The sequence below is a fragment of the Poecilia latipinna genome, unplaced genomic scaffold, assembly GCF_001443285.1.
Source record: "Poecilia latipinna isolate Pla-1442-1.1 unplaced genomic scaffold, P_latipinna-1.0 Scaffold1790, whole genome shotgun sequence".
Taxonomy (NCBI): Eukaryota; Metazoa; Chordata; class Actinopteri; order Cyprinodontiformes; family Poeciliidae; genus Poecilia; species Poecilia latipinna.
This window is the reverse complement of record NW_015114406.1, coordinates 30,361-54,451: the sequence shown is the minus strand read 5'-3', so window position 1 is coordinate 54,451 and position 24,091 is coordinate 30,361. Positions and strand designations below refer to the sequence as shown.

The 24,091-nt window shown below is 36.3% G+C and overlaps 2 protein-coding genes and 1 long non-coding RNA gene across 7 annotated transcripts; 2 read left to right on the top strand and 1 right to left on the bottom strand.

Moving 5' to 3' along the window:
* The first annotated feature begins 398 nt into the window (after nt 1–398).
* emc10 (ER membrane protein complex subunit 10) lies at nt 399–6,585 on the top strand. Of its 2 annotated transcripts, XM_015061225.1 has the most exons (8): nt 399–537; nt 672–738; nt 1,589–1,701; nt 2,067–2,180; nt 2,266–2,450; nt 3,216–3,309; nt 5,784–5,881; nt 6,291–6,380. In XM_015061225.1, exons 1-7 carry the CDS (start codon nt 445–447, stop codon nt 5,868–5,870), a joined length of 753 nt encoding a protein of 250 aa, XP_014916711.1. In that variant the 5' UTR covers nt 399–444; the 3' UTR covers nt 5,871–5,881; nt 6,291–6,380. The 2 variants fall into 2 exon arrangements, with proteins under 2 accessions (XP_014916711.1, XP_014916710.1); XM_015061224.1 differs by lacking the exon at nt 5,784–5,881 and having other exon boundaries at nt 400–537; nt 6,291–6,585.
* Nucleotides 2,421–24,030, bottom strand: LOC106965253 (uncharacterized). 4 transcript variants are annotated; one of them, XR_001428592.1, is made up of 4 exons: nt 22,796–24,030; nt 19,895–20,015; nt 8,500–8,569; nt 2,421–2,510 (listed from the first exon to the last, which is right to left on the bottom strand). It is a non-coding gene; the product is annotated as an uncharacterized LOC106965253 (long non-coding RNA). The 4 variants fall into 4 exon arrangements; XR_001428591.1 differs by lacking the exon at nt 2,421–2,510 and having other exon boundaries at nt 8,204–8,569; XR_001428594.1 differs by lacking the exons at nt 2,421–2,510; nt 8,500–8,569 and adding an exon at nt 12,157–12,192.
* On the top strand, nt 13,759–22,169 carry LOC106965252 (tripartite motif-containing protein 16). The gene is made up of 5 exons (XM_015061226.1): nt 13,759–14,091; nt 19,303–19,329; nt 19,407–19,469; nt 19,999–20,138; nt 21,026–22,169. Exons 1-5 carry the CDS (start codon nt 14,070–14,072, stop codon nt 21,428–21,430), a joined length of 657 nt encoding a protein of 218 aa, XP_014916712.1. The 5' UTR covers nt 13,759–14,069; the 3' UTR covers nt 21,431–22,169.
* Nucleotides 24,031–24,091: the final 61 nt, after the last annotated feature.

Here is a 24,091-nt window from a genome sequence, read left to right as displayed (position 1 = left end):
TCAATCTACATTTAGATTAATATATTTCTATGTGCATGCTTGTTATTATTTTATTTATTCATTTATGTTATATTTAGACATATTTAGATTACTTACAATATCTCACTAATATATTTTTTTATTTAAACTTTACAACGCTTATGGTTATATTTGTATTTTCTAATATTTAACACTTTGGATGGAGTAGCTTGTCAACAAACCGCATTGGGTATCAATAAAGTACATTATATTGATGTAAACAACCTTTAAATAATAAAATAACTAGATTATTTTTGTAAATCAGTTTTAAGAATATACTATTAATTCAGCCAAAGATTTCAAAATAAAGATCAAAAACGCAGCGTGCAAGTATTTACATATGTAAGCTAGTTTGTGTGCTTTTATTCTGAAAATGCGGATGTTGCTGCTTCTTTCGCCATCTTCCGGTGTCCACAGTTAGCAGCAATGGCTGGCCTGCAACCGTTTAATGTTGCTATTATTTCCTTTGTTTTGTTATTGATATGCGCAAATTTAGTATCATGTAATAACGGCCGGAGGGTAAGAGTTAAATAATCATTCATGAATATATTTTTAACAAAAAAGCGATTAGGGTTATTTTATTTATGCTAACGAGTTAGCGTTAGCATTGTGTGATAATGTAGAGGCTAAACGCAGATTTTGATTATTTTCAGGTCGGTGATCCTTTGGAGGCCGAGCTCAGTGGTTTCTCTGTGCCGCTTGAACACTCGTTTGAACTCGGTGAGAAGATATTTTAATTGCGAAGAAACAGAAGCGTGTAGAACATCACTCATGCTAGTTTGCTAACTAAAGTATCCTTGTGCTCAGCAAGCTAACGCAATTTCCGTTGTCTGTCATTCTGATGACATTCTGTTTTTCTTGTGATTATGTATGTATATAGTTTGTGTCATAGATGTTTTGGAAGTTTATTGACCAGGTTGAATAGAGTATTATGTTCAGTTGAACCTCAAGACTTTGTAATTTTGGCATGTAGTAAAGCTTAGTCTTAATTTAAAATGTATCTAAAGAAAATGTAAATATACAAGTCAGGATATAATGTAACTTTGCACTTACGCTGCCTTTAAAGAATTTCAAACTGATTAGAAATCGATTATTGATTACTCTGACAAATTCTACTGATATTTTATTTAACCAGTTAAACCTTTTTATTAAATATTCGAAATACATAAAAAATACAAATAAATGATTTAATTCCTTTTTTTTTTAAATTTCAAAAATGTTGTATTTTATCTAAAGAAAATGTAAATATACATTTTCTTTAGATAATATATATTATCTAAAGAATATACATTATCTAAGAGGAAGAGGAAAATGAAGTAAACCAAATATAGAATGAAATAAAAAAATACAAACTGTATTGCCTAAAATGCATATTTACAAAGTTTTTTTCTTTATCTTAAAAACAAATTTTTGCCATTTTGGTTTAATTTCTGCTCTGAATAAGTTTTTTTTTCTTTTCTTTTTTTTCAGGAAGTGACCTTTAATTTCAGTTTCTAAACTCAAAAGTTGATGATTACTTTTTGCATTTTTAATTATCTATGCTCTGTTCTTTGCTCTGTTTGGTCTTCAGATGATGTTGCAAAGTTTCAGTTGCGTGGATCTTTGCTGCTGAAAACGGGTCGGGAGCCGAGCGTTTCTCTAACTCAGAACCAGCTGTCAGAAGACGACCGCTCCAAGCTGAAGGTGAAACTGAAAAACCAAACCTTTGGCTGGAACCTCTGGAGTTTAAAAAATGACGGATTTGTTTTGGTTTTTAAAAAAATGATGGATTTGTTTGGGTTTTTTAAAAAATGACGGATTTGTTTTTGTTTTTAAAAATGATGGATTTGTTTTTGTTTTTAAAAAATAACGGATTTGTTTGGGTTTTTTTTTAAAAATGACGGATTTGTTTTTGTTTTTAAAAAATGATGGATTTGTTTTTGTTTTTAAAAAATGATAGATTTGTTTGGGTTTTTAAAAAATGATGGATTTGTTTGGGTTTTTAAAAAATGACGGATTTGTTTGGGTTTTTTAAAAAATGACGGATTTGTCTGGTTTGGTCTCCTCAGGAAGTGGCTGCAGTCGACGGCCTGTACAGAATCCGAGTGCCTCGGGTTTTCCTGCAGGCGGACAGACAGACGGAGTGGCAGATGGACGGTTACCTCACAGCGTTCGTCAGAGCCGTATGTGTTCAGCTTCAAAAACGAGTCAGAAGTCACCAAAATGGTTTTACGTTCTGTGAAGGAGTTTTGTTGTTGTGGTTCCCAGTGTGCGATGGTCGAGTCCCACCTGAGCGACGTGATCACGCTCCACACCGACGTGTCGGGATACCTTATCGGCGTCTCCATAGTAACCTTACCTGGAGCCTGCAGAGGCGCCGAGGTCGAGGATGAAGTCGACCTGGAGGTTTTCAACACGACTCTGAGCATCATGGCGCCTGTAAACGCTCCAGGGTCAGTCTTTACTGGCACGGGTTGATTTCCTTTACAGCTGATGTGAAGCTTGATTTGGTTCTGATTCAGAAGAAACAGAAAGTAGGATTTTTTTTACTTGCGTAACAATAAATGAAGCATGAACTATTTTAATTAAACAAAGTAACTTGATTTATTTATGTTTTTTGTAGATGCAAAACTTCAAATGTTTTTATGTAAAATGAAAGGAATCCAGTTTGTTTATTATTTTGTCTTTGATTTGAAGGAAACTGAAAAAAATATTTAGTGAATTCTCCCCATTAAGAACAGGATCTACATCAGTCCTCATCTGAAAACATTTTGTGTTTTTAGCCGAGTTTTAGTACAGCAAGTACAACCAGATTTGGTGTAATTCAGACGGGTCGATGTGGTCCTGGTTACCATGACAACAGGAGGAAAGCAGAAACCTTGGAAAAGATTATCACTTTGTGTTGCGTCTAACATTTATGTGACTGGATTTTCTTTTAAAAATCGTAGTTTTGTCCTAATTTATTTAATCTGCTTTTGAACTGTGGTTGGGAGGGCCGCATAAAGTCAGGTCAGGGTCCAAAAATGGCCCCCGAACCCCCACTTTGAACACCTGTGATCTTAATGTTTCTCCTTAGTTACATATAATCTGCTGAGACAAAGAAAACATCAGCGCGTTTTTGTGTTTTCTTACTTTGTAATTTATTTTCTCAGTTTTTTTTTGTTTTTTTTTTAACTGATTGACTTAAATCTGCTTTTGTTTGTTTTTTGTTTTTCCAGACCGGAGACGGCTCTGTTCCTGGAACGGATGGAACAAGAATCTGAGAAGAAAGGAAAGAATCCACAAGAGCAGAAATCGTTCTTTGCCAAATACGTAAGAGTGAAGCTGTCAGGGTTTATAAAAGGTTTAAGAAATAAATCTTATAGTTACGGCTGGGCAACATGGCTTAAAGATAAAGTCTCAGCTTTTTGTTTTCACACCAGATCCAATTTTGACAGATTTTTTATTTTTATTTTATTTTACAGAAAAGAGTTGTTTTTATTTAAAACATCTGTGAGTTATTAGCGCCAGGCTATGAGAATTTTGGTTAAAGAGATTATAGGCATATTATTAACAGAATAAAGTTGCAATTTCACCAAAAACTTATTGAAATTACAAGAAAAAACATTTTTAATGAGGAAAAAATTGTTGCATTTTCAGGATCTGCTCAGTTTGTGTTCTTTGGAAACAGACTCAGCTGTTGCTGATGATAATAATTTAGTGCTGATGTGTTCAATGTTACATAGTTCTATTAAGTGTTATCTCTAAAACTTCACAAGATGCTCAACTTTCCTCATTTAAAGCTTTTATTTTCATGTAAGAGTTATCGTAAAATTACGACTGTATTCTTGTAATCATAAAAAAAAGTCGTAGCCTAGCCCTAATGTTTTGTCGTAGAGTTGACATGAATTCAAATTCAAAGTAAATAGAGGCTGTAAAACAAGATGGCCGCCCTGGGTGCGCTGACATCACTCCGAACTTTGGAAACTGAAGATGAAAAATATCTCAATTTTCCAAAAATAAAATCTTCAAAAAACAAAAATTTGATTAATCGATAAAATTATTGAATGATTAATCAATTTGTCTAGCAATTAATCAATTTTATCAATTAATCGTCCATAATGATCAACATATTTTAGCTGCAGTGGGATCATTTATTCTACGGACAATGTTATTTTTCCTCAGAGTTTTGGAGCCCTGAACCTCTAATACCAGACTTTATATATTTATTGATTCTCTCAGCATGACTTTCTGCCTGTGTGCAGCTTCTGCAGAGACGGAGGAAGCATGAAGCGCATCGGCTGCTTTTGGCTAAAATAACAGGATGCTTTCTGTTTTTCCAGCCTGTCTTATTAATGTGAACAGAAATTATGAAACATTTTAAACCATTTCAGAGCTGCAAAGTTTTCCTCCATGGCTGAAGTCACAATTAATCGACTATTTAAATAATCAACAACTAATTTAGTAATTGATTAATCGCTAACTGGAGAATAGAGACTCAAGGGCCATTTACTGAAAAAACAACATTCAGAGCAGGAATGAACCCAAAATTGTACAAAAATATATACATTTTGAATTTAAGATAAAAACACTTTTGTTTGTAAATGTTTGTTTAACCTGGTTCAGATTTACTGAAGGAATTATGTTTTTGCATTTTAGGTTATTTTTTTTCCTTTTACTTGAAAAAGGAATTAAAAGTGTTTATTTGCATAGTTAAATTTATTTATATTATTGAATAAAAAAGGCTTAAGTGGTTAAATGAAAAATCTGGAGAATGTTTATTTTTTTAATCTGATTAATCCATTATTCTGACAATCAATCATTAATCAATAACTAAAGTAATGAAGTTACAGACTTACTTTCCTTCACCTGTTAGTTCATTTACACCTGAAATCAAATTTAAAGCCCCAGGGAGTGCGAGGGCCATTGTAAAGAAAAAAGGAGTAAATTGACCCCAAAACTTCAACGTTTCTGACATCGAAAAGTCAAACATTTGTTACAAAAAACTCAAATTTTGATATTGATCTCAGGTTAAATTTCCAAGTTACTTTTGAAACTCAGAAAGTTTTTTTTCCTAAAAAATTTTTAGGTTAATCTTTTAGGTTAATTTTATTTTCTAGCCAATTTTTAACTTTTCAAACTCAGAAATTTCTAAGTTTTTTCTAGAAAGTTTCTGAGATTTTTTTCCAGCAAATATTCAACTTTGAAAAGGTCAACATTTTCAAGTTGTTTTCTAGAAAACTTTCGATGTTTCAAAGTAAGACATCTCTTATTTTTTTCCCTAGAAAATGTTTCAGGTTAGTCTAAATTTTTTTTTCTCATGAATTTTCGACTTTGGAAACTCAGAATTTCTAGAAAATCTAGAAAATCTTTTCAAACTCAAAAATAAAAAAAATTCTGGAAATTTTTTTGGGGAAAATTTTCAACTTCAAATTCAGAAATATCCAAAAGAAAAAAAATTCTAGACAATTTCTGATGAATCTCAAAATTTAATTTTTTTCAGAAAATTGTCAACTTTTGAAACCCAAATATTTACCGTGTTTTTGTCCTAGAACATTTTCTCTTAATCTACAAACTTCTCCCTGTTTTGGTGTAAATTTACTCCTCTTTTTCTTGTCTGGTGGTCGTAATACGCCGTTACAGTAAGCAGAGCTGTGTCTGGTCATTTTATTGGGCCGGTTCCTGCGGCCCGCTGCGACCCGGTTCTGTGTGGTCGGGCCCGGCCCGGGTCGTGCTGCCTTCGTGTTGTTCTGTGCCGTGTTTGTGCCTCGCTGTGTGTCCAGTGACTCTGTGTTGCTGTGTTCCAGTGGTATTTGATTCTGGGAGGTGCCATCTTCCTCATGCTCACCAATTCGGCACAGCCCCCAGCAGGGGGCGGCAGAGAGCAGAGCTGATTCCCACTGAAGTACAGTTTCCTTACTTGTGGCTCTTCCTCCTCCTCCTCTTCTTCCTCCTTCTTCTCTTCTGTGTTTAACCACAAACTGTAGTTTTTCACTTATTCCTTCTTTTTCTTCTGTTCGCCCTTCTCAAAAGTCTAAAACCAAATAAATTTTTAGGCTGATAGTTTCTAAAAATCGACTGAATCCAAACCTTTAGAAAGTTAGTGGAGCCTAAAAGTTTTTGGTGTTTGACTCTCTAGTCTCTAATCCTCCTGGAATATTTCAACATTTTCTTTTTCTGTTGAGAAATAAATCTGACCTTATCTGGGAGGAAATAAATCAGCAACCTTTACCAAATACATGCAAGTGATCACAGTTAATTCTATGTAAATTATAGGAGTTATTTATACAAGGTGTGTTTTTCTTCTCTTGCAGTGGATGTACATCGTGCCTCTCGTTCTCTTCCTGATGATGTCAGGCGCCCAGGACCAATCAGGCGGCGGCGCTGGCGGTGGAGCCGCCAACGGAGGAGGTCGATGATCAACTGTTTGTTTTTTTCCGGTAACATTCACTGAATAATAATTCTCAGATTTTATCTGCTGTACATAAAGCTATTTAAGGAGCAACATATTTGTTGTGCATCTGAAATCTGTACAGTAAAAAGGAAAGTTTGTGACCCGCAGGCGACTGCACTTTTACTGATGTGGAAAATAAAGTATTTATTACTTTACTTGTCTTTGTTTTTTTTATTTATTTGACTACAGATTCATGTTCTGTAAAATTAACATTCCAGTTGTTTTTAAATCTGCTTTATTGATAAATTTGTATTTAAAGGGGAATAAAGGTTGAAAAATAAAGCTTCTAAAGTCTTTATGAAAGTATAATCTGATATGACCAGAAGACAGGTGTTCTGTATTAGCGAAATTAATCCCTAATCTTAGAATTAAACTATTGATAATTTAATCCAAACGATGCCTTTAGCGCCCTCTGCTGGAGAGGTTGCCGTTTTATTGCAGACCGTCGTATTTTTTGACTATCCGGCTTGAAGTTTTTCTGTAAAGTAAAAATTATATACAGTTGACTTGTTACTATAAAAAATGTAGTGATTAATGTATGTAAATTCATTCCTGTTGTCCATGTAATTTCAAATTATGTTTAAAAATATGGAAAACGGTAAAACCAGCAGCCAAAAATTTACATAGCAGGCTAGCTAGCTGGCAATTTCAGTTATTCGGTTACGGCATCATAAGAGGAAAAAAAATAATTAACTCAGACATATTTTCACCATGTTATTAATACATTCATAAATGTCACAAGTTCAAACTAAATATTTAGTTAGAAAGTCAGTTCAAAGATAAATATTTAGATGTTTTTCTAATTCACTTGCCGATATAAGCGGAAGAGGACTATCAAAATAAAAGCTGGCGTTACGAACATCTACACTTTGAGAGCTTTTCAGTAAGTGAATTTGGACAATAGCTAAATATTTAGCTCTGAAACATATTTTGAAACTATGAAATGTATAAATATGAATAGAATGAAATGAAAACAGCCTTTCATGACAATATAATAAATTTACATACTTCAACTGTACAGACGGGTTTTTACAAGCAAAGAAGATACTATATAAGCGGTACATTTGACATGTTTTGACTATTGGCTCAAAGCTGAGTATTGTAGCTGCTGCTTTGACCCTTCCATTTGTAGACTAAAGGAAAAAAAATGTTTCAAATTTTTCTGAGAGTCTCGTAAATGTCTTGGATCTTTAAACAGTGCAAACTTCATTCATAATTCAGAGTAATGACGATTTGACTTAAGCCATTTCAAGTGGAAATAAATCTGAAGGTATCCTAACTTATTACTCGCCAGAAATTGTATTTTTATTGCGTTTTATGTGAAAAGTCCTTTTTTCAGTTTTTATATCACTTACAACTCTCAGTATTCATAAAATTTGTTTCTGTAACAGACATGTCAGAGAAACACAAACTATTTGTAGCTGTGTTTACAGTACAAATGTGCACAAAACTTTGTCGATATTCTGCTAATGTCGAAAAAAATACAATAGCTGTGTTTCCTTTTAATAAGAAACACAATTAAAATCACACGTAAATAAGTTTGTTCATGCAATAAGTCATTAAAAACATGCAGCGCCATCATCCTCCAAGCTCTTCCTGTCTACGTCTTTGTCGTTTCTGCCAGTAGTAACATCCTGTTGACTCGTATGATATGAAAAAAGTGTTTTCTCTGCATTTTGTGAAATGCTGTAATTTTGATGTGGCCGAAAAACAATCTAATCCTGCAAAAACTTTATATAAAAAAACAAAATTAGTCTTTTCAGAAGTGACATGTTTCCATTAAGCAAATTTATTTTCAAAATGTCAAATTGCTCAATTTTAAGGTCAAAAGAAACGCAGCTACTGGGCGTCTCCCAGTTGTTCCATTGGGACCAGCTGACTGGATCTGTCTCTGTATTTCAGGGACGATCCCTGTGTCAACATTACATCACCTCGTTTGTCCGTGTCCAGCTGTTTTTAGTCCACACCTCTAACTGTGAGGAACATCCTTTTATTTTTGGGAGGCTCAGTTTGGAGCTTCAGCTGCGTCTCTTCTAATCACCAGAAAGATCTTTGTCAGAATGACTCACTCCGTTCCTTTTGCTCCTCCGGGACCAAACCCACTCGTCGCCTCGGCTGTCTGTTTCAGAACCAGGAAGGCTGAAAAAAACAAGTCAGATAAGATATTAATTAGACCATAGATTTAAAAAAAAGTACTGATTCAATTGGCAGATCATTTCATTTATAACATGGGAAAAGTATCCTGTGATAAAACTAAAATAATCTGCCAGTAAAATTAGCATTTTATAAAAATCAATATTAAAGAATTATTGACTTATATCATGTTGATAAGTTACTTGTAAGCGAGTGTTTTCTTATTTTAAGTGTAAAATATTCGCACTGGAAACTAGACTAAAAGTACTTTGTAAGGTTTTGTTTTTGCAGTGTGCTGCTTTGCAGCTAGGCTTGTCTCAATAAGCTATAAATCAATTCATTGCATGATAAATTAAAACAAACTCATTAATTTCTATTTGCATAATTTATTGTTGTTCTCTTTTCTCTCTTTCTACCAAAAACTGGATGATGAAACTCTTCGGTCTGGTATTTTGGTCTGAACTCGCCCTTTTTTAAACGACAATTTGGTTTACAGAGACTTTATAGATCAATTTATTTGTCTTTTGTCTTGTTTTGTTTATTTATTTTGGATATTTAAAATGTTCTAGGTTTAAATGTTCATTATAATTTAAAGTTTATTGACCTTCAAGAAAGTTTTCTTACATTATTTTGATATATTACTTCTATGTTCATTTTTATCAAGTAAATCCTTAAACTTGTCGCTCTTCCTCTGGTTTTTTTCAGGGGTTCTGGTAGATTTAAACCATTTCCGATTGTTGTTGCTAAACGTTAAAACGATTATTCCCATCATTTCAAACCTACGGAAGAAGATTGGGGCCACAAAGAAAAATCCTTCAGAATTCCTATTTTGTCAAAGTCCAAATAAATAACCAAGCATCCCAAAGTGTTTGTCATATGAAAATAATCACATAAATATTTGTTCCTTGCTATGTGATTTGTAAACCTACAGTTGATCCACACCGAAAGCCTGTCCCAAATTTATTTGCTAGATTTCATTTTTAAATCTAGCAAATAAATTTGCTAGATTTTAGCAAATCTAGCAAATTTGCTAAAATTACGGAGAGAACCTGATTTTCTAACCAGGAAAATCAGGTTAGATTTTCCTGAATTTGCTTAAATAATTTTTATTCTGAGGAAAAAAGTCAGAATTCTGAGATTTAAGTTAGAATTCTGAGAAAAACATTGAAATTCTGAGATTAACGTCTGTAATTTAACATTAAAGTTAGAATTCTAAAAACAAAAACATCAAAATTATGAGATTAAAGTGAGAAAAGGCTACAGTTCTCAATTCAGTTTGAACTTAACTGAATTTGCCTTGCATACAAACCCTCAACTGCAGGGAACAAACTATATTTATTCTCTAAATTCTGAGATTAAATTTTGAATTCTGACAGAAAAAAAAACGTTTCCTACAAGTTAAAGTGAGAATTGAGAAAAAAGTTAAAATTCTCAGTTCAGTTTTACTGAATTTCCTTTCCAACCCTCTGCTGCAGGGAACAAACTATATTGATTCCCTAAATTATTTACAAGTCCGTGTCTCTGCAGACTTGAGGACTTAATATCTGCGCATATTTCATTGTCACAAAAGATAAATGGTGCGACTTGAGGTGCAGAGAAGGGGGGAGACATGCCGGCTGCAACACAGTGTCATAAATAACGGTTGCTTGGCGACCGAGGTCAGCATGACTCCCCGTGTCAGGCGGACCCCGCGGTTCTCACACACCTCTCGTTTGACATCTCGTGATTAGTAGTCGGTTTGGAGGTTCATGTTTCGCTAAAAGTGGGCTGGCAGAGTTAATTTGATCTGTCGTTTTCACGCTGTAAATCTGCTCATGTTGTCTTTAAAGAGTTTCGTCGCAGAATAATCTCTTTTTGTTGGAGGTGTCGAACTGCTCAAACGTGCTGAGATGATAATTACGCTTAATGATCAATGGTTCATTCACTCCAACTAAAACCCGGTTTTGTAAGAAGAAAAGTGGCTGAAAACCTTGTTTTAACTACCTTGAGTGTAGTTTTAATCAGTCAAATTCTCCGATCACGCTGCTGCAGGTGAGCATTGTTGTTTTGATTTTCATTCGCTGCATTTCCATTACAAATGAGAGCAAAACTTTAATATGTCCAAACAACACAATTTTGCAGTTGTGATGTTTCCAATAAATAAGAAACGTGATTAAAATCTCACATGAATAAGTTTGTTCATCCGATAAATCGTTAACATAATCCTCCAACTATTTCCTGTCTTTGTCTTCAGCTGCTGACAATAGAGTTAAGTTGTTGCAATGGCCCAGTCAAAGTCCAGACATCAATTTGATTGGAACCAACTGGAGCTGGCTGTTTGGAACCAGTTGGCTGGATCTCGTTAGAACCGACTGGAATTGGTTGGATTCAGTTGGTACTGGTTAGAACTGGTTGGGACCAGTTGGATCTGGTTGGATTCAGTTGGTACTGGTTAGAACTGGTTGGGACCAGTTGGATCTGGTTGGAACTGATTAGAACCGGTTGGAACTGACTGGATGTAGTTGGAAACGGTTGGATCTGGTTGGATTCAGTTGGGACTAGTTAGACCTGGTTGGGACCGGTTGGAACCAGTTGGAACTAGTCCTACCAATGACTCAGTTCCACTTCAAGACAAGTGAGAAGGTGAAAGTCGCTGACCTCTTAGTCATGTGAGAAAGAAAGTACGAGGATTACAAGGAGACGTCTTATTGAAAGTCTATTAAAAGCAGCCCAGCAAGTCTCCTTTGCCTTCCACACATTGTATTCCCTGCATGTTGCTGTATCTTTCACCAGTGCCTGATCATGTTAACATGTCATGCAGTACGAGTGTTTAAGGTTATGCATCAGCCAGTCTGGGCGGTGAAGTTCACTGTGATTGTTGAGGGTATGATCTACTTCCCAAAAGGCTCTGAAACAAAACAGATTGAACTAAGCTGCTGACAGCAGAGAAGACTGGTGTTGAGATCTCATCCCTCACACAGAGGACATGTTGTAATGTTTGGATGAATTCACACCAGTTCTGTTTAGTTCACTTTAATTGAACTCCAGTTCATTTTCCTGGAAAGTCTGGTTCGTCTGGGGAGGAGTGAACGCATAATCCAGGGGTGTCCAAAGTTGGTCCTCGAGGCCCGGCATCCTGCATGTTTTAGTTCTCTCCCTAGTGGTAGTAACAACCTCCTCAGCAAGTCAATGTTCTCCTTAGGCCTTCTAACGAGCCATCATTTGATGCAAGTGCGCTAAACCAGGGAGAGAACTAAAACATGCAGGAAGCCGGCCCTCGAGGCCCGACTTTGGACACCCCTGGCATAATCGAACCAAAAAAGCAAACTCTGGTCTGCCTACAAAACTCGGTGTCGGTTCAGTTCAAGTGGACTTTGGTGCTGTTCCAATCCATATGTGAACGTCAAGTGGACCAAAGACCGCCCCAGAAGCAGGAAGTGGACAAGAGTGGAGGGCATTCTGGGTAAATACAACCAAAACAAACTTGACAGTCCAGAGCTAGCAGGAGAAAGGACAATGGCTGTCTTTTCCAGCAGTCATTGTACAGTGCATACAGTAGTAAAACCACCACTCCATTTTATTTCCAAGGATGTTGTGATCAGTGTCTTCTTCTGAGGTTTTTGTGTTGTTTCCTTCAGTGGTTCTTGGTGCTGCGCCACCACAGGCGAGGAGGGAAACAGATATTTCAATTAGTCTGGATTGTTTGACACAGTACAGAGTTAAAGCAAAGTGCAGCAGCTGAAATTGTAACAAATATTGAAATTTTGGTCCCACAATGAACTGAGTCTGCTGGACTATCAGGTGTGAAAACAGCCTAAGATAATATGAATACTGTTATGGTTCGCTTTGTTCTCCAGGAACTTCACTACTATTAAAATATCACAACAAATACGGAAAATTTTGGTGTGAAAGCAAAGATGAAACTTTCGCTTACTTTCAACTCATCAGTTAGGTTTTAGTCCCTGATGCTTTCAGCTTGCTTCTGCATTACTTCTGACCAGAGACATTTCCTTGCAGGGGACATATTATGCACATTTTGGAACTTCTACTTGGTCTCAACTGCCTCTAAAAACAGCCCAAGTGCTTAAAAGCAACCTAGCAACCAAAACAAAGCTCCACACTGCAAATACACAAAATCCTACCAATTATTTTTGGTCTAATTTCTACGATAAAACAAAACATAACAGTCACTTTTCTGCAAGATATTGGAGCTTGATTTAAGTGAATAATTTCTTAATGTTGATGAAAAAGAAATAGTTCTACTGGGAGATTATTTCACTTATGACATGGGAAAAATGTCTGGTTACAAATGAAATAAGCTGCCAGTAGAACTATTTCTTTTTCATCAACATTAAGAAATTATTCACTTAAATTAAGCTCTCATACCTTGCTTAAAAGTTGCTTGTAAATTAGTTTTCTCTTATTTCAAAAGACTAAGATATTTACACTAGAAATTGGGCCAAAAATACTTGATAAGATTTTGTGTTAAGTGACATTTCTTTGCACTTCTTCGTTACCTAGCAACGCCAGTTGAGCCCAGCCTCGTTACCCTAGCAACCCAAACAGAACTCCAGAATGTTTGGTCAGCTGGTTTTACTGCTGTATTCGCTGTACAATGGCTGCTTTTTGCAGCTGTATGTTGGTATAATTGCTAATCTGTTTGCAGCCATTTTCACATCAAATGTAAACAATGTGTTGGGGGGCGTGGCCAGCAGAGGCTTATTTGGATTTAAAGTGACAAGACAACCTGAAACAGCTCATTATGAACTAGATCTCATTATCTGAGAATGATTTTGTGAAAAAAAATGTAATGAACATGTTTTGTATAGACCATTTCAACCTGTTTAAGGAAGCATAGCAGGCCACCTTAAAGGCAGAAAACTGATAGAATCAGGACAAGCTGTAAGGTGAAGACCGGCCTCCAGCTGTTGCCTCCGATATAACATCTGTTGGTACAGTTTGTTCCCAGTCAGAAGTCCAGGGTGCAACGGCAGCAGCTCCTGATGGATGGGATCTGGGACCGCTGACAGCTACCCGGTGAGAAGCTGGCTTCCTTCTCACATAGTGACGGTTCACACCCTACAAACAGAAAATAACCCCACTACCCGGCATCTGGAGTTGGGATCAGTTTAATCGTTAGCGGCCATTCTTTCTCAGTTAAAAGGACTCCAAAGGGCACCGGGCTGCATGATTTTTCACCCTCGTTTGTCTTTAAGAAATACATCAATTTATCATCTCATTTAATATGACGCAGACGTGTCCCTCCTGCACATGCTCAGTGCGAGTGTATGCAAACATGCAGGAATGGTTGGGATGTCCTCGGTACTTCAGCCCAGTTCCCAGGAAAAGTATCACGAGTTTCAAGTGACGGGATCGTCCTTTTTTTGGGACGGTTCCATCCTATCCGACAAAAAAAACCGGCTCTTCAGTCTGCCCCTCCTCACTCATCAGAAGCTGATAAAGGTGAGCCTTGGAGTTACCAGGAAGCACTTTGACAAGAGCAGCACGCCCGAAGCCAAACGGAACCATGCCGGTCCCCAAGAAAGCAGGTAAGAATGGAGTCCCACCGGAACCAACCGGTTCCCAATCATCCCCGCTGGTTACTATTATTAGCCAAATTACTCTGCAAAAACACAAAATCATACCAAGGATTTTGGTCTAGTTTATGGTGAAAATATTTTATTACACTTAAAAGAACTCAAAACAAACTCAAACAACTTTTCAGCAAGATATTCTAGCTTATTTTAAGTAAATAATTCTTGAATATTGATAAATCGTTCTAGATTCGCTGGCAGATTATTTCACTATTGTTGCTGAAAAGTTATTTGCAAGTTAGTTTTGTCAGGTGTACTGAGATATTTGCACTACAACCTAATCCAAAATACTTGGTTTTTGCAGTGTATTATGCATATTAAGTTCGTTATTGATCAATTTGTTTTGTTCCGTTTGCATTTCTAATTTAATTTTAATGCATAATACATCTTAAATTAAATACTGTCTTTTCATGTGTCTTATTAACAAACATTATTTTTAATGCTGTCGGATGTTTTCTCAGTTAAAGATGAAATTAGTTTCTTTAGTTCAACACTTTATATAGTACCCATTGTTTTAATTACTTTTTACACTGCAAAAAACACAAACTTGATAAATATTTGATATAGTTTGTAGTGCAAATATCCTAGTAAACTTAAAATAAGACAAAACTAACTCAAATAATGTCTCAATATAATATTTTGTTTGAAGTTTAATAATTCCTTAATAGTTATGAATGAAAAGTATTAGTCCCTCTGGCAGATCATTTCACCTTTAACAACCTTGTTCCATGTTTTATCTGCCAGTGGAAATAGCACTTTTTCATTTTTCACTTTTAAAACATTTTAGACATTATTAAGATGTAATAATTTAAGTCATTTTTTAAATAGGGAAAATACACATTTTATTGCATGAAATACAAAAATCCCTTCAGTGAAATTTTACCAGGTGAAACTAAAACTGCCAGTTGAGGAGTTTTGGCTAAAATACTAAATATATTTACAGACAAATGTGTTACTTTAAATGCAATATATATGAACTTATATGTTAGAGTTTTGGGTTAATTACTGCTCTGATTGGCTGTTTTTTCAGCAAACAGCCTCTTTTAGTCTGTATCCTCCAGTTAACAGTTAATCATTTACTAAATTAGTTGATTATTTCTCTTATTGATCCATCACGATTAGTCGTTTCAGCCCTGAAACTAGTAATTGGATAAAAGCCGTTTTGATTTTTGCTCCTTCGTGTTTCCGATTAGTTATTTAAAGTGTCGCCACCGGGCTCAGATGAAAGGTCGCAGCGATGTCTTTGTTTGTCTGACATTACCCGTCCCGGGTTCACACTGATTTACTGCTCGTCACTTTGTTCTATCACCAGTTTTAGTAGGCTGTTTATTTGCCGTTATTGAGTGTCTTCATACCCGCCGGCCCGGCAGTCCAGCTCCGAGCCAAACGGCCGTCATCACCTCGGACCATGCCAGTGTTTCCCCGACCATTAATCATGTCAACAAAGTGTGTGGCTTTGCTACTGAGAAAGCGGCCGTCTCGGTGTCACATCGCCGTTTTATTCGCCTTCGGTAATCCTGACCTGTTGCAACATGACCACTCGATGCGTCTTTTAGATGCTTTTCTTTGAAGATGTCTTGTTTCTGCGGAAGAGGATCACGGCCACTGGGAAAACAAATTAAAATTCTGACCTTTATCTCAGAACGCTGACTTTTTCTCAATTGTTTTTCTTTTCTGAATTTTGACTCATCAGAATTCTGACCTTTTTTCCAAAATTGCAACTTTTTCCTCAAAATTCAGACTTTTTTCTCAATTGTTTTTTCCCAGAATTTTGACTTTTGTCAGAATTCAGACTTTTTTCTCAGAATTCCAACTTTTTCCTCAAAATTCTCTTTCCTACATTATGACTTTTTTTCCAGAATTTCAACATTTTTCTCAAAATTCTGATTTTTCTCTCAGAATTATGACTTTTTCTTCCTCAGAACCATAATTGTTTTAGCTGATTAACCACCATCACATGAATGTAGTCTTAAAACTCAAATCTACCAAATAAATATGGAACAGACTTTCAGTGGATCAAGTCCAGGTTTACAAATCCAAGAAGGAAAAACAATAATGTGATTATTTCTGTGATTATGCTAACAACATATCTGACATAAAGCTAAGAATATTTGGTTATTTGTTCGGATTTGACAGGATTCTGAGGTTAAAGTCAACATCTTTATGTTTCGTTGGCCCTTTCAGTCCATGCCAGCAGCTGACATAACCCACGCCACCGCCGGCCTCCAGCCCAGTTGTTACTAATCCATCCTCCTGCTGCTGCAGTAATGAAGTGTGAAATGCTGCACAGTAATTCAAGTAACAAAATGCAAAAGCTCATATCTGAGTTATTTATGGCCGCTTGATTGAAGCACAAAGTAACACGAAATCCTCCTTAAGTGATTTATGGTGTCAGAATTTTGCTTTGCTGATTTATTTTATGAGAAAGTCAGATCAAAGGACGAAATTTCTCCAGAATCCTTCCACATCTTTATTCCATTTTTCCAGCCGGTAAGACTTGACACCAGATAGAAACAGCGTGGATGAGACCAGATCTGTCCCTCATGTCCCTATCCTCTGATTTTGCTGTCTCAGTGGGTACTGGTACTCAGTACTGGTTCACCTGGCAGATTATTTCACATATAACATAGAGAAAATGTTGTGAAATAATCTGCCAGTGGAACCAGTACTTTTAAAAAAAAATCAATTTTATGAATTTACTTACACAACTAAGATATTTGGACTAGAATCTAGGCAAAAACACTTGGTAAGATTTGGTGTGTTTGCAGTGAAGTCACATTCCATGGGCACTGTGCCGTTACCTAGCAACCCCAGCCTAGCTCAGCCCCGTTACCTAGCAACCCAAGCAGTGTTCCATCACGATTGGCCGGCTGGGTTAGCGTTATATAAACTAGATCAAAATACAAAGTAGATTCTGTGTTTTTGCGGAGTTCAAAGCTTATATGGTCAAAAGAATTTCAACACTGCAAAAGATTTAAGTGATTAATTCCTTAATGTTGATTTTAATAAAGTACTTGATCCATTGGCAGATTATTTTCCTAATAAGACATTTTCCCATGTTACAAGTGGAATAATCAATGGAACTAGAACTTTATGAATATTTAAAAAATGTTTTACTCAAACAAGCTCCTATACCTTGCTGAAAAGTTACTTGTCAGTTGGTTTTGTCTTATTTAAAGTGTACTGAGATATTTGCACTGCCGGCTAGACCAAAATAGCCTCAGTGTTGAGAGGTTATAAAGTTAAATGTCTTCCAACACTGCAAAAACACAAAGTCTTACCAAGCACTGTGATCTTGTTTCTAGTGCAAATATGGTAATGAACTTTAAATAAGACAAAACTAACTTACAAGTAACTTTTCAGCAAGATACAGGAGCTTGTTTTAAGTAAACAATTCCTTAATATTGATTAAAAAAAACATAGTAGTTATACTAGTAGATTATTTCACTTATTATAAGTGGAACTGGTAGTTTTTCATCAATAACAAGACATTATTGACCTAAATATTCTACATCTTGCAGAAAAGTTGCTTGTAAGTTAGTTTTGTCTTATTTTAAGCATATTAAGGAATTTGCAGTGGAAACCAGATCAAAAATACTTGGTAAGGTTTCATGTTTTTACAGTGTAGAAATGGTTATTAAAACTACAGGAGATGTCATCTAAAATCTTGAGCTGTGGAAACAAACTGCAGCTAGAAGTGAGGAAACAACGGACAGTTATTAACATAAAAACACTTTAACAATAAGACACATGGTTTTGTGTTTTTGCAGTGTTCAGACACTGAATTGTACCAAACTTTATCCCTTTTAAAGAGCCGGTTCCTTTAAATATCCTCATGCCTCCCTGCCACGTGTACTTCATGTCTCTATTGCTGCAATGTCAGGTCATCCATCATGGAGTCAGTTTATCCCAGCTGGTGCTTTCTGCTGTTCCGTGGAACATCCTGGATATTTTCAGTCTTCCAGCTCGCCACCGGCTTGACGTCTCACTCCTGATCCGTCTGCGGCGTTCACTCTTTTCTCTCTTTCTTCTTCATTGTCTCATTTAATGAACAGAGGGCATGGTTAAATAAGACTGACGCGGTCATCTGTGTTTGGCTCGCCCGTTTTCTGACACGCCACCGTCGACCTTTGCCTCTTCTAATGTTGAACATTTGGAACATGGTGTCTCCGTATGTTCTGTTAATGCGATGGTTTTATGTATCAAGTGGTTTCTTATTTAAAAAGTTTGCAAACATCTCGGATAAACAAGAACACATGTCAGACACAGACATCCTCTGGTTAGAGCTGGAAAACAGGTCACAACATAAGCGTTTTATCATCAGTCAATATTGATAATTAGTCATCAGTTTTTTTGTTTTAATTATCTAAACTTCTGCCAAACTGGAGGTGTGACTTTCCTGTTTTGTCCAGAGGTTTTTCTACACGCTGATGTTTTGTATTTCTAAGCAGTTGTGAGGAATGGTTGGGAAACCTTAAACTGCTGCTGTGCCAGTTACTCAGCAGACTGTTGCTAGGTAACCAAAGAGTGAGTGAGTTGCTAGGTAACCAAAGAGTGAGTGAGTTGCTAGGTAACCGAAGAGTGAGTGAGTTGCTAGGTAACCGAAGAGTGAGTTGATCCCACTGTGACTGTACGATCTGCATGTGTAGATAGAAATACCTCTAGGGAGGGTATTTTTGTCATTGTTGTCATAGTGTAAGATTTAAAGACAATAACAATAAATAAAGATAAAAGTAGTTTAACTGCATTTGCTGGACTGCTACTGAAAAATAAACGTATGAGCCGATACGCAGTAATCAGTAATCAAATGTGAGAGAAGAGAGAATAAATTTGTTTTTCTCATGAACACATGGTATGCAGTGTTGTAAAGTCAGATAACACCTTTAGTTAATATCATAAAAGATGTGATTATTATAAAAATTAGTCTTTTTTGTCCCGGATGAATCCACTAGAGGGCGCACTGGTGGTAGATACTAGCTAACAGTCCCACCAGTTTTTTCTACTTAAATTATGTTCATTTTTATAACACTATCTAGAAAGTAGACATTTTTATACCAAGGAGTATTTTAATTCATATAAATAAATGTGTTACACTTGAACACAATGAAGCATGATATGTGCTCAAAGTGACTGCAATATAATCCTGCTTTGTTTTGAAATGTCTAGGGAAAAAAGGAAACAGCGCTGCAGAAGGTAAATCACCAAATTATGTTTGTTTTGATTCAACCATCCTGGTAAATGCTAATAAACATGTCTTTGTCTCACTCTAGAAAAGATGCCACCGTATGAGCCAAATATCCCCGAACCAACTACCAGAGCTGACTTCATGAAATGTAAGGCTTTCTAAAGCTTTTAAATGTCCATTATCTATACCCACGCTGCAAAAACACAAAATCTCAAAAAGTATTGTTGGCCTAGTTTCTAGTGCAAATATCTTAGTACACTTGAAATAAGACAAAAGTAACTTAAGACAGTTTTTAAAAAAATCCCAACCACATAAAAAGAAAACCCCCAAATAAATTTCAAAAATCCCTCTACTGTTAACTGAGCCATCACCTAGCAACCCCAGCCAAGTCTAGTCCATCACCTAGCAACCCAAGCTGAGTCTAGTCCATCACCCAGCAACCCCAGCTGAGTCTAGTCCATCACCTAGCAACCCCAGTCGAGTCTAGTCCATCACCTAGCAAACCAAGCAAGGTTGCTAGGCATCTTGTCCAGCTTGTCTGCTGGAAAAGGAAGTGTTTTGTTGTTGACTTACCATATGGGAACCACTTGCAGAATTCTTGTTGGTTGTGTCAGCTTTAAGAACCTCCATGGTTTTAGTCACATTTTCACATTTAAGTTCTTCTTCTACCTCCTCAGACTGGTTCCCCGTCTCTCTGGATGACAAAACAGCACAGAAGCTTCTGTGGATTTCTGAGGGCAGCAGCAAAGTGGCTCGTACCTCCGACGCAGTCTGCCCTTATCCCAACAGGCCTGAAAGATACCAGGACTCACCACAGGTAGGAGGCCTGGAACTCAAAGGTCGCAACATGGCGACACTCATTAACATGGTTTACGAAAGGCCATAATCAAACACCACTTCTATTTTGTTTAGTTTAGAGTTGCAGGCGATACATGTAACATTGGTTTTAGATGCACTTTTCATGTGTGTCTTGTGAAATAAACACGTTTCCAAGACATCTAATATGTTGATGTGAGGAGCAGCCATGTTGGAATAAGTGAGGTTAGTCAACTTGCTCCCATTTTCCCAGCAGGAAATCAGACTTTGGAGGGAAGTTTCAGTTGATTTTTTTGACTGGGAAGTTGACAGAGCTCTGAAAAAATCCAGAGCTCTGAAAAAAGGGAGTGAATTTCAGTGAAAAATTAAAAGATTTGGAGATTAATCTAAATATTTCCTAGAAAAAACTTGGAATTTTCTGAGTTTCAAAAGTTGAAAATATCTGACTTTTAATTTAAAGCTTAAAATGTAAGTTTTTTATATTTTGGAGCTTTTCTAGTAACTTTTGAATGCTGGAAATGTTAACTTTTTTCTAGAAAATTTCTGAGATCAACCTGAAGATTTACATTTTTTTTTAGTTTCCGAAAGTCAAAAATCTTAAACTTTTGAAACTCAGAAATTTCCTACTTTTTTTTAGAACAGTTCTTAGTTTTGTTTAGCAAAGTTTTTGCTTTTCAAACTGAGAAAATTTAGTTTTTTTCTATAAAATTTTTGACTTTGGAAACTCAGAAGTATCAAAGTTTTTTTTTCCAGAAAATGTTTCTAGAAAAGCTTCATCTAAAAATTTCTGAGAGTTTTTGGCATAAATTTTCTCTAGCTTTTTCTTTCCATCTGTAACGCCGTCGTAGAGCGCAGCGCTGTGGGTTTCACGAATGTCTCCTGTTGCAGGTGCTGTGTAAGGAGGGCTTGATGGGCATCCGAGGCTACTGGGAGGTGGACTACGACGGCTGGGTGGTGGTCGGCGTGGTGGCGGAGAGTGCGCCCCGTAAAGGCCAGGAGGTGCCCTGCGGTCTCGGGGAGAACAAAGGCTCCTGGGGGGTCGGCTGGTCCGGTTCCTGCTACCAGGTCTGGCACAACGGTGAGAACATCGACATCCAGCTGCCGCCGTCCCGCACCATGGGCGTCTACGTCGACCTGCCGGCCGGCGTCATCTCCTTCCTGTCGGTGGAGGGAGACTCCGAGAAGGAGGTGCGGCTGATCCACAAGTACAAAGCCAAATTCGAGGAGAGAATTTTCCCCGGGTTTTGGATCGGAACAAATTCCTTCTGTCTTATCCGGAAAAAAGATCAGTGACACTTGAAAGGGATTTGTATGGAAGCCCATTCGTGCCATGAATGACAAAACTAAAGCCCGCAGTAAGTCATAATTTTTGATATACTGGATCAAGCCAACAAAATTATGACATTAAAACTCAAAATTATGACTTTTATTCTCATAATTATGACTTTAAAACTCTAAATGATTACTTTTTTCTCATAATTTTCACTGAAACTCATAATTATGACTAAACCCCAAAATAACTGTTTTCATATAACCTTTATTCACAAAATTATGTCTTTTGTTCTCATAATTATGATTTAAAAACTTGTAAAACTTGTTTTAACTTGTAGAAATTTAACTTGTAAAATTATGAACTTTAAAGTCGTCATTTTACATGACTTTTTATTTTTGTTTTCATGATTATAAAACTCTAAATTTTGTCTCCCTGTCTGGCTTTTACTTTTTGGTTCATGGCAGAAATGAGCTTCTGTATATTGTGGGTATGGGGCAGCAGTAGTTTTACCAGGAAGTGTTCATTTAAGTGTGATTGGAGAAAAAAAACGAGCTTTGAAGTACAACTGAAGACATGTTGGCAGTTTTTTTTTCTCTGAATGCATAAAAACACCTTCAGATTTTCATTTGTTTTTGTTAATTTAAGTTAAGCAAGGTAAAGTTGGGTGTTTTTATTACTTTGATCCTGTTTAATTGTCCTCAGTGTAGTCAATAAAGTATTCTTCTTCACTATGCCAGTATGAAGTCGACACTCAACTGACTTTTTTGTGTATTGGAATGAGGGCAGACATGCAACTTTAACGATGACAAGAAAACAAAGACCATCACTAATATTTGGGTAAAAGTTCCTCAGTAAGTTGCCTTTCACCGACATATTTCCTAAAGAAATCAACACACTTCTGGTATATTTCCTACCAATCATTCAGACCGATTTTGGTACCTAAAGCTGTGTTTTGGGTGAAATGTTTGCTCAATAGCTGATTTTGTTTGTGATCTTCTGATTTAAGTTATGAATATGTGCAATTCAATGCCCACCAATAGAATAGAATTGATATTTAATTAGAAAAATTAACTGCAATGCATTGATGAATCAATAATTACCTACAGATTGCCGAGCGGGAAATTGGAAAGGTAGGCCCAGATACCACGGTCCTAGCAAGTACTAGCTAAAAACAGTGCTAGCGAGTGTTAGCTAATAACAGTGCTAGCGAGTGCTAGCTAATAATACAGTGCTAGCTAATAACACAGTGCTAACAAGTGTTAGCTATAACACAGGGCTAGCGAGTGTTAGCTAATAACACAATGCTAGTGAGTGTTAGCTAATAACACAGTGCTAGTGAGTATTAGCTAACACGCTATCCGTAACCAGAAAAAGAAAAAAACTACCTTTCAAACCAGCGCTGCCTTCTTTCCGCTCACTTTGAGTCCTCTGCATTTCAACCACCGTTTTAGTTTCCTCACACTTTGCTTCTGTATCGACGAATATTGAAAAGAAGCTCCCTGGACATCCTCATCTTCCAATGTTCAGATGTCGCCGTTCTGTTTGTGCCGTTCGGGTAACAATGACGTCATTTGTAAGGAGCGCCTTTAGGGCCGCTGTAGGTATAATAGTGGTACATTGCTGCCAAAAATCTCAAAAAAAAAATTTGAGAGGAAAAAATGTGAACATTTCTGACTTTCAAAAGTCAAATGTTTTCAACTTTTTTTAATAAAAACTTTCCAACTTTAATGATGACAATCTAAAAAATTTTACTTTTGAAACTTTCCTTGTTTTATTGTTTTTCTCTGAGATGGCCATAATATGCCTTTTTATTGGTAGACTACCCAAGTGATGAATAACTGATCAAATTTGATTTAAAAATGTACAAATTCTAGTATTTTAAAGACTAACATTTTGAAAACTACAAATTTAATTTCTTCATAAAACCTTTTAAACCAATACTTGCATGCATGTTAGAACAGGCTAAAGAACTTCCTGCAAACGGGAAGAACAGAATATAATGTTTACTGTATATTCACATAATGTTTAAATGTATTAACAAGAGGTCCCTCTGTAACATAATGTGTGTTTCTGGTGTGTTTTTTCTTCGTCATGAGAAGTTACTCGCAGTGGGTAACTAGAAATTTGACTCAAATGAGAGTAGCAATTCTTCAAAATATTAAAAAGTGAAGCAAAACTGAGCTATTCCTAAAAACATATTTTTCCAAAAAGTTACTGAAATTAATCTATTTGCTAACTATGTTTGGCTACAAGTGAAAAATCATAAGTAACACAAATAAAGGCTTGAGAACATCAGTCTGGGTGTAACTAGTGATACTTATATTAATATATTCATGCCTGAGTAAACTTCAGACACTTCGTTGATTTTTCTTTCTTTTGCTGCGTTACCGCCCTCTAGTGGCCATTAAAAAATAACACCCAGAGCCGTTTATTCTTGGTGTTGCTCCTTTATTTGAAACATAAAAGGATTTAACGGAACATTTATGTTTGAAATATCCGAGATGTTAACTTTTTAGCACATCTCTCATCCTTTCTCTCGCAAACAAAGTCACTTTCCCTTCCATTCAGGCATTTTAACAACACATCCAGAGCAAATGGGGAAAAAGAAAAAAATCATTACCATCCCCCTGGAACATGAAGTCAATTAACAATCATCCCATCAATCAGTCATTCATTGGTGA

Excerpts from the sequence above, each read along its gene's own strand:
- emc10 (XM_015061224.1), top strand. The coding sequence starts at position 445 with ATGGCTGGCCTGCAACCGTTTAATGTTGCTATTATTTCCTTTGTTTTG. Across the intron at positions 2,451-3,215 it reads GCGCCTGTAAACGCTCCAGG|ACCGGAGACGGCTCTGTTCC; the intron begins GTCAGTCTTTAC and ends TTGTTTTTCCAG. Across the intron at positions 3,310-6,290 it reads AATCGTTCTTTGCCAAATAC|TGGATGTACATCGTGCCTCT; the intron begins GTAAGAGTGAAG and ends CTTCTCTTGCAG.
- LOC106965252 (XM_015061226.1), top strand. The coding sequence starts at position 14,070 with ATGCCGGTCCCCAAGAAAGCAG. Across the intron at positions 14,092-19,302 it reads GCCGGTCCCCAAGAAAGCAG|GGAAAAAAGGAAACAGCGCT; the intron begins GTAAGAATGGAG and ends TGAAATGTCTAG. Across the intron at positions 20,139-21,025 it reads GATACCAGGACTCACCACAG|GTGCTGTGTAAGGAGGGCTT; the intron begins GTAGGAGGCCTG and ends CTCCTGTTGCAG.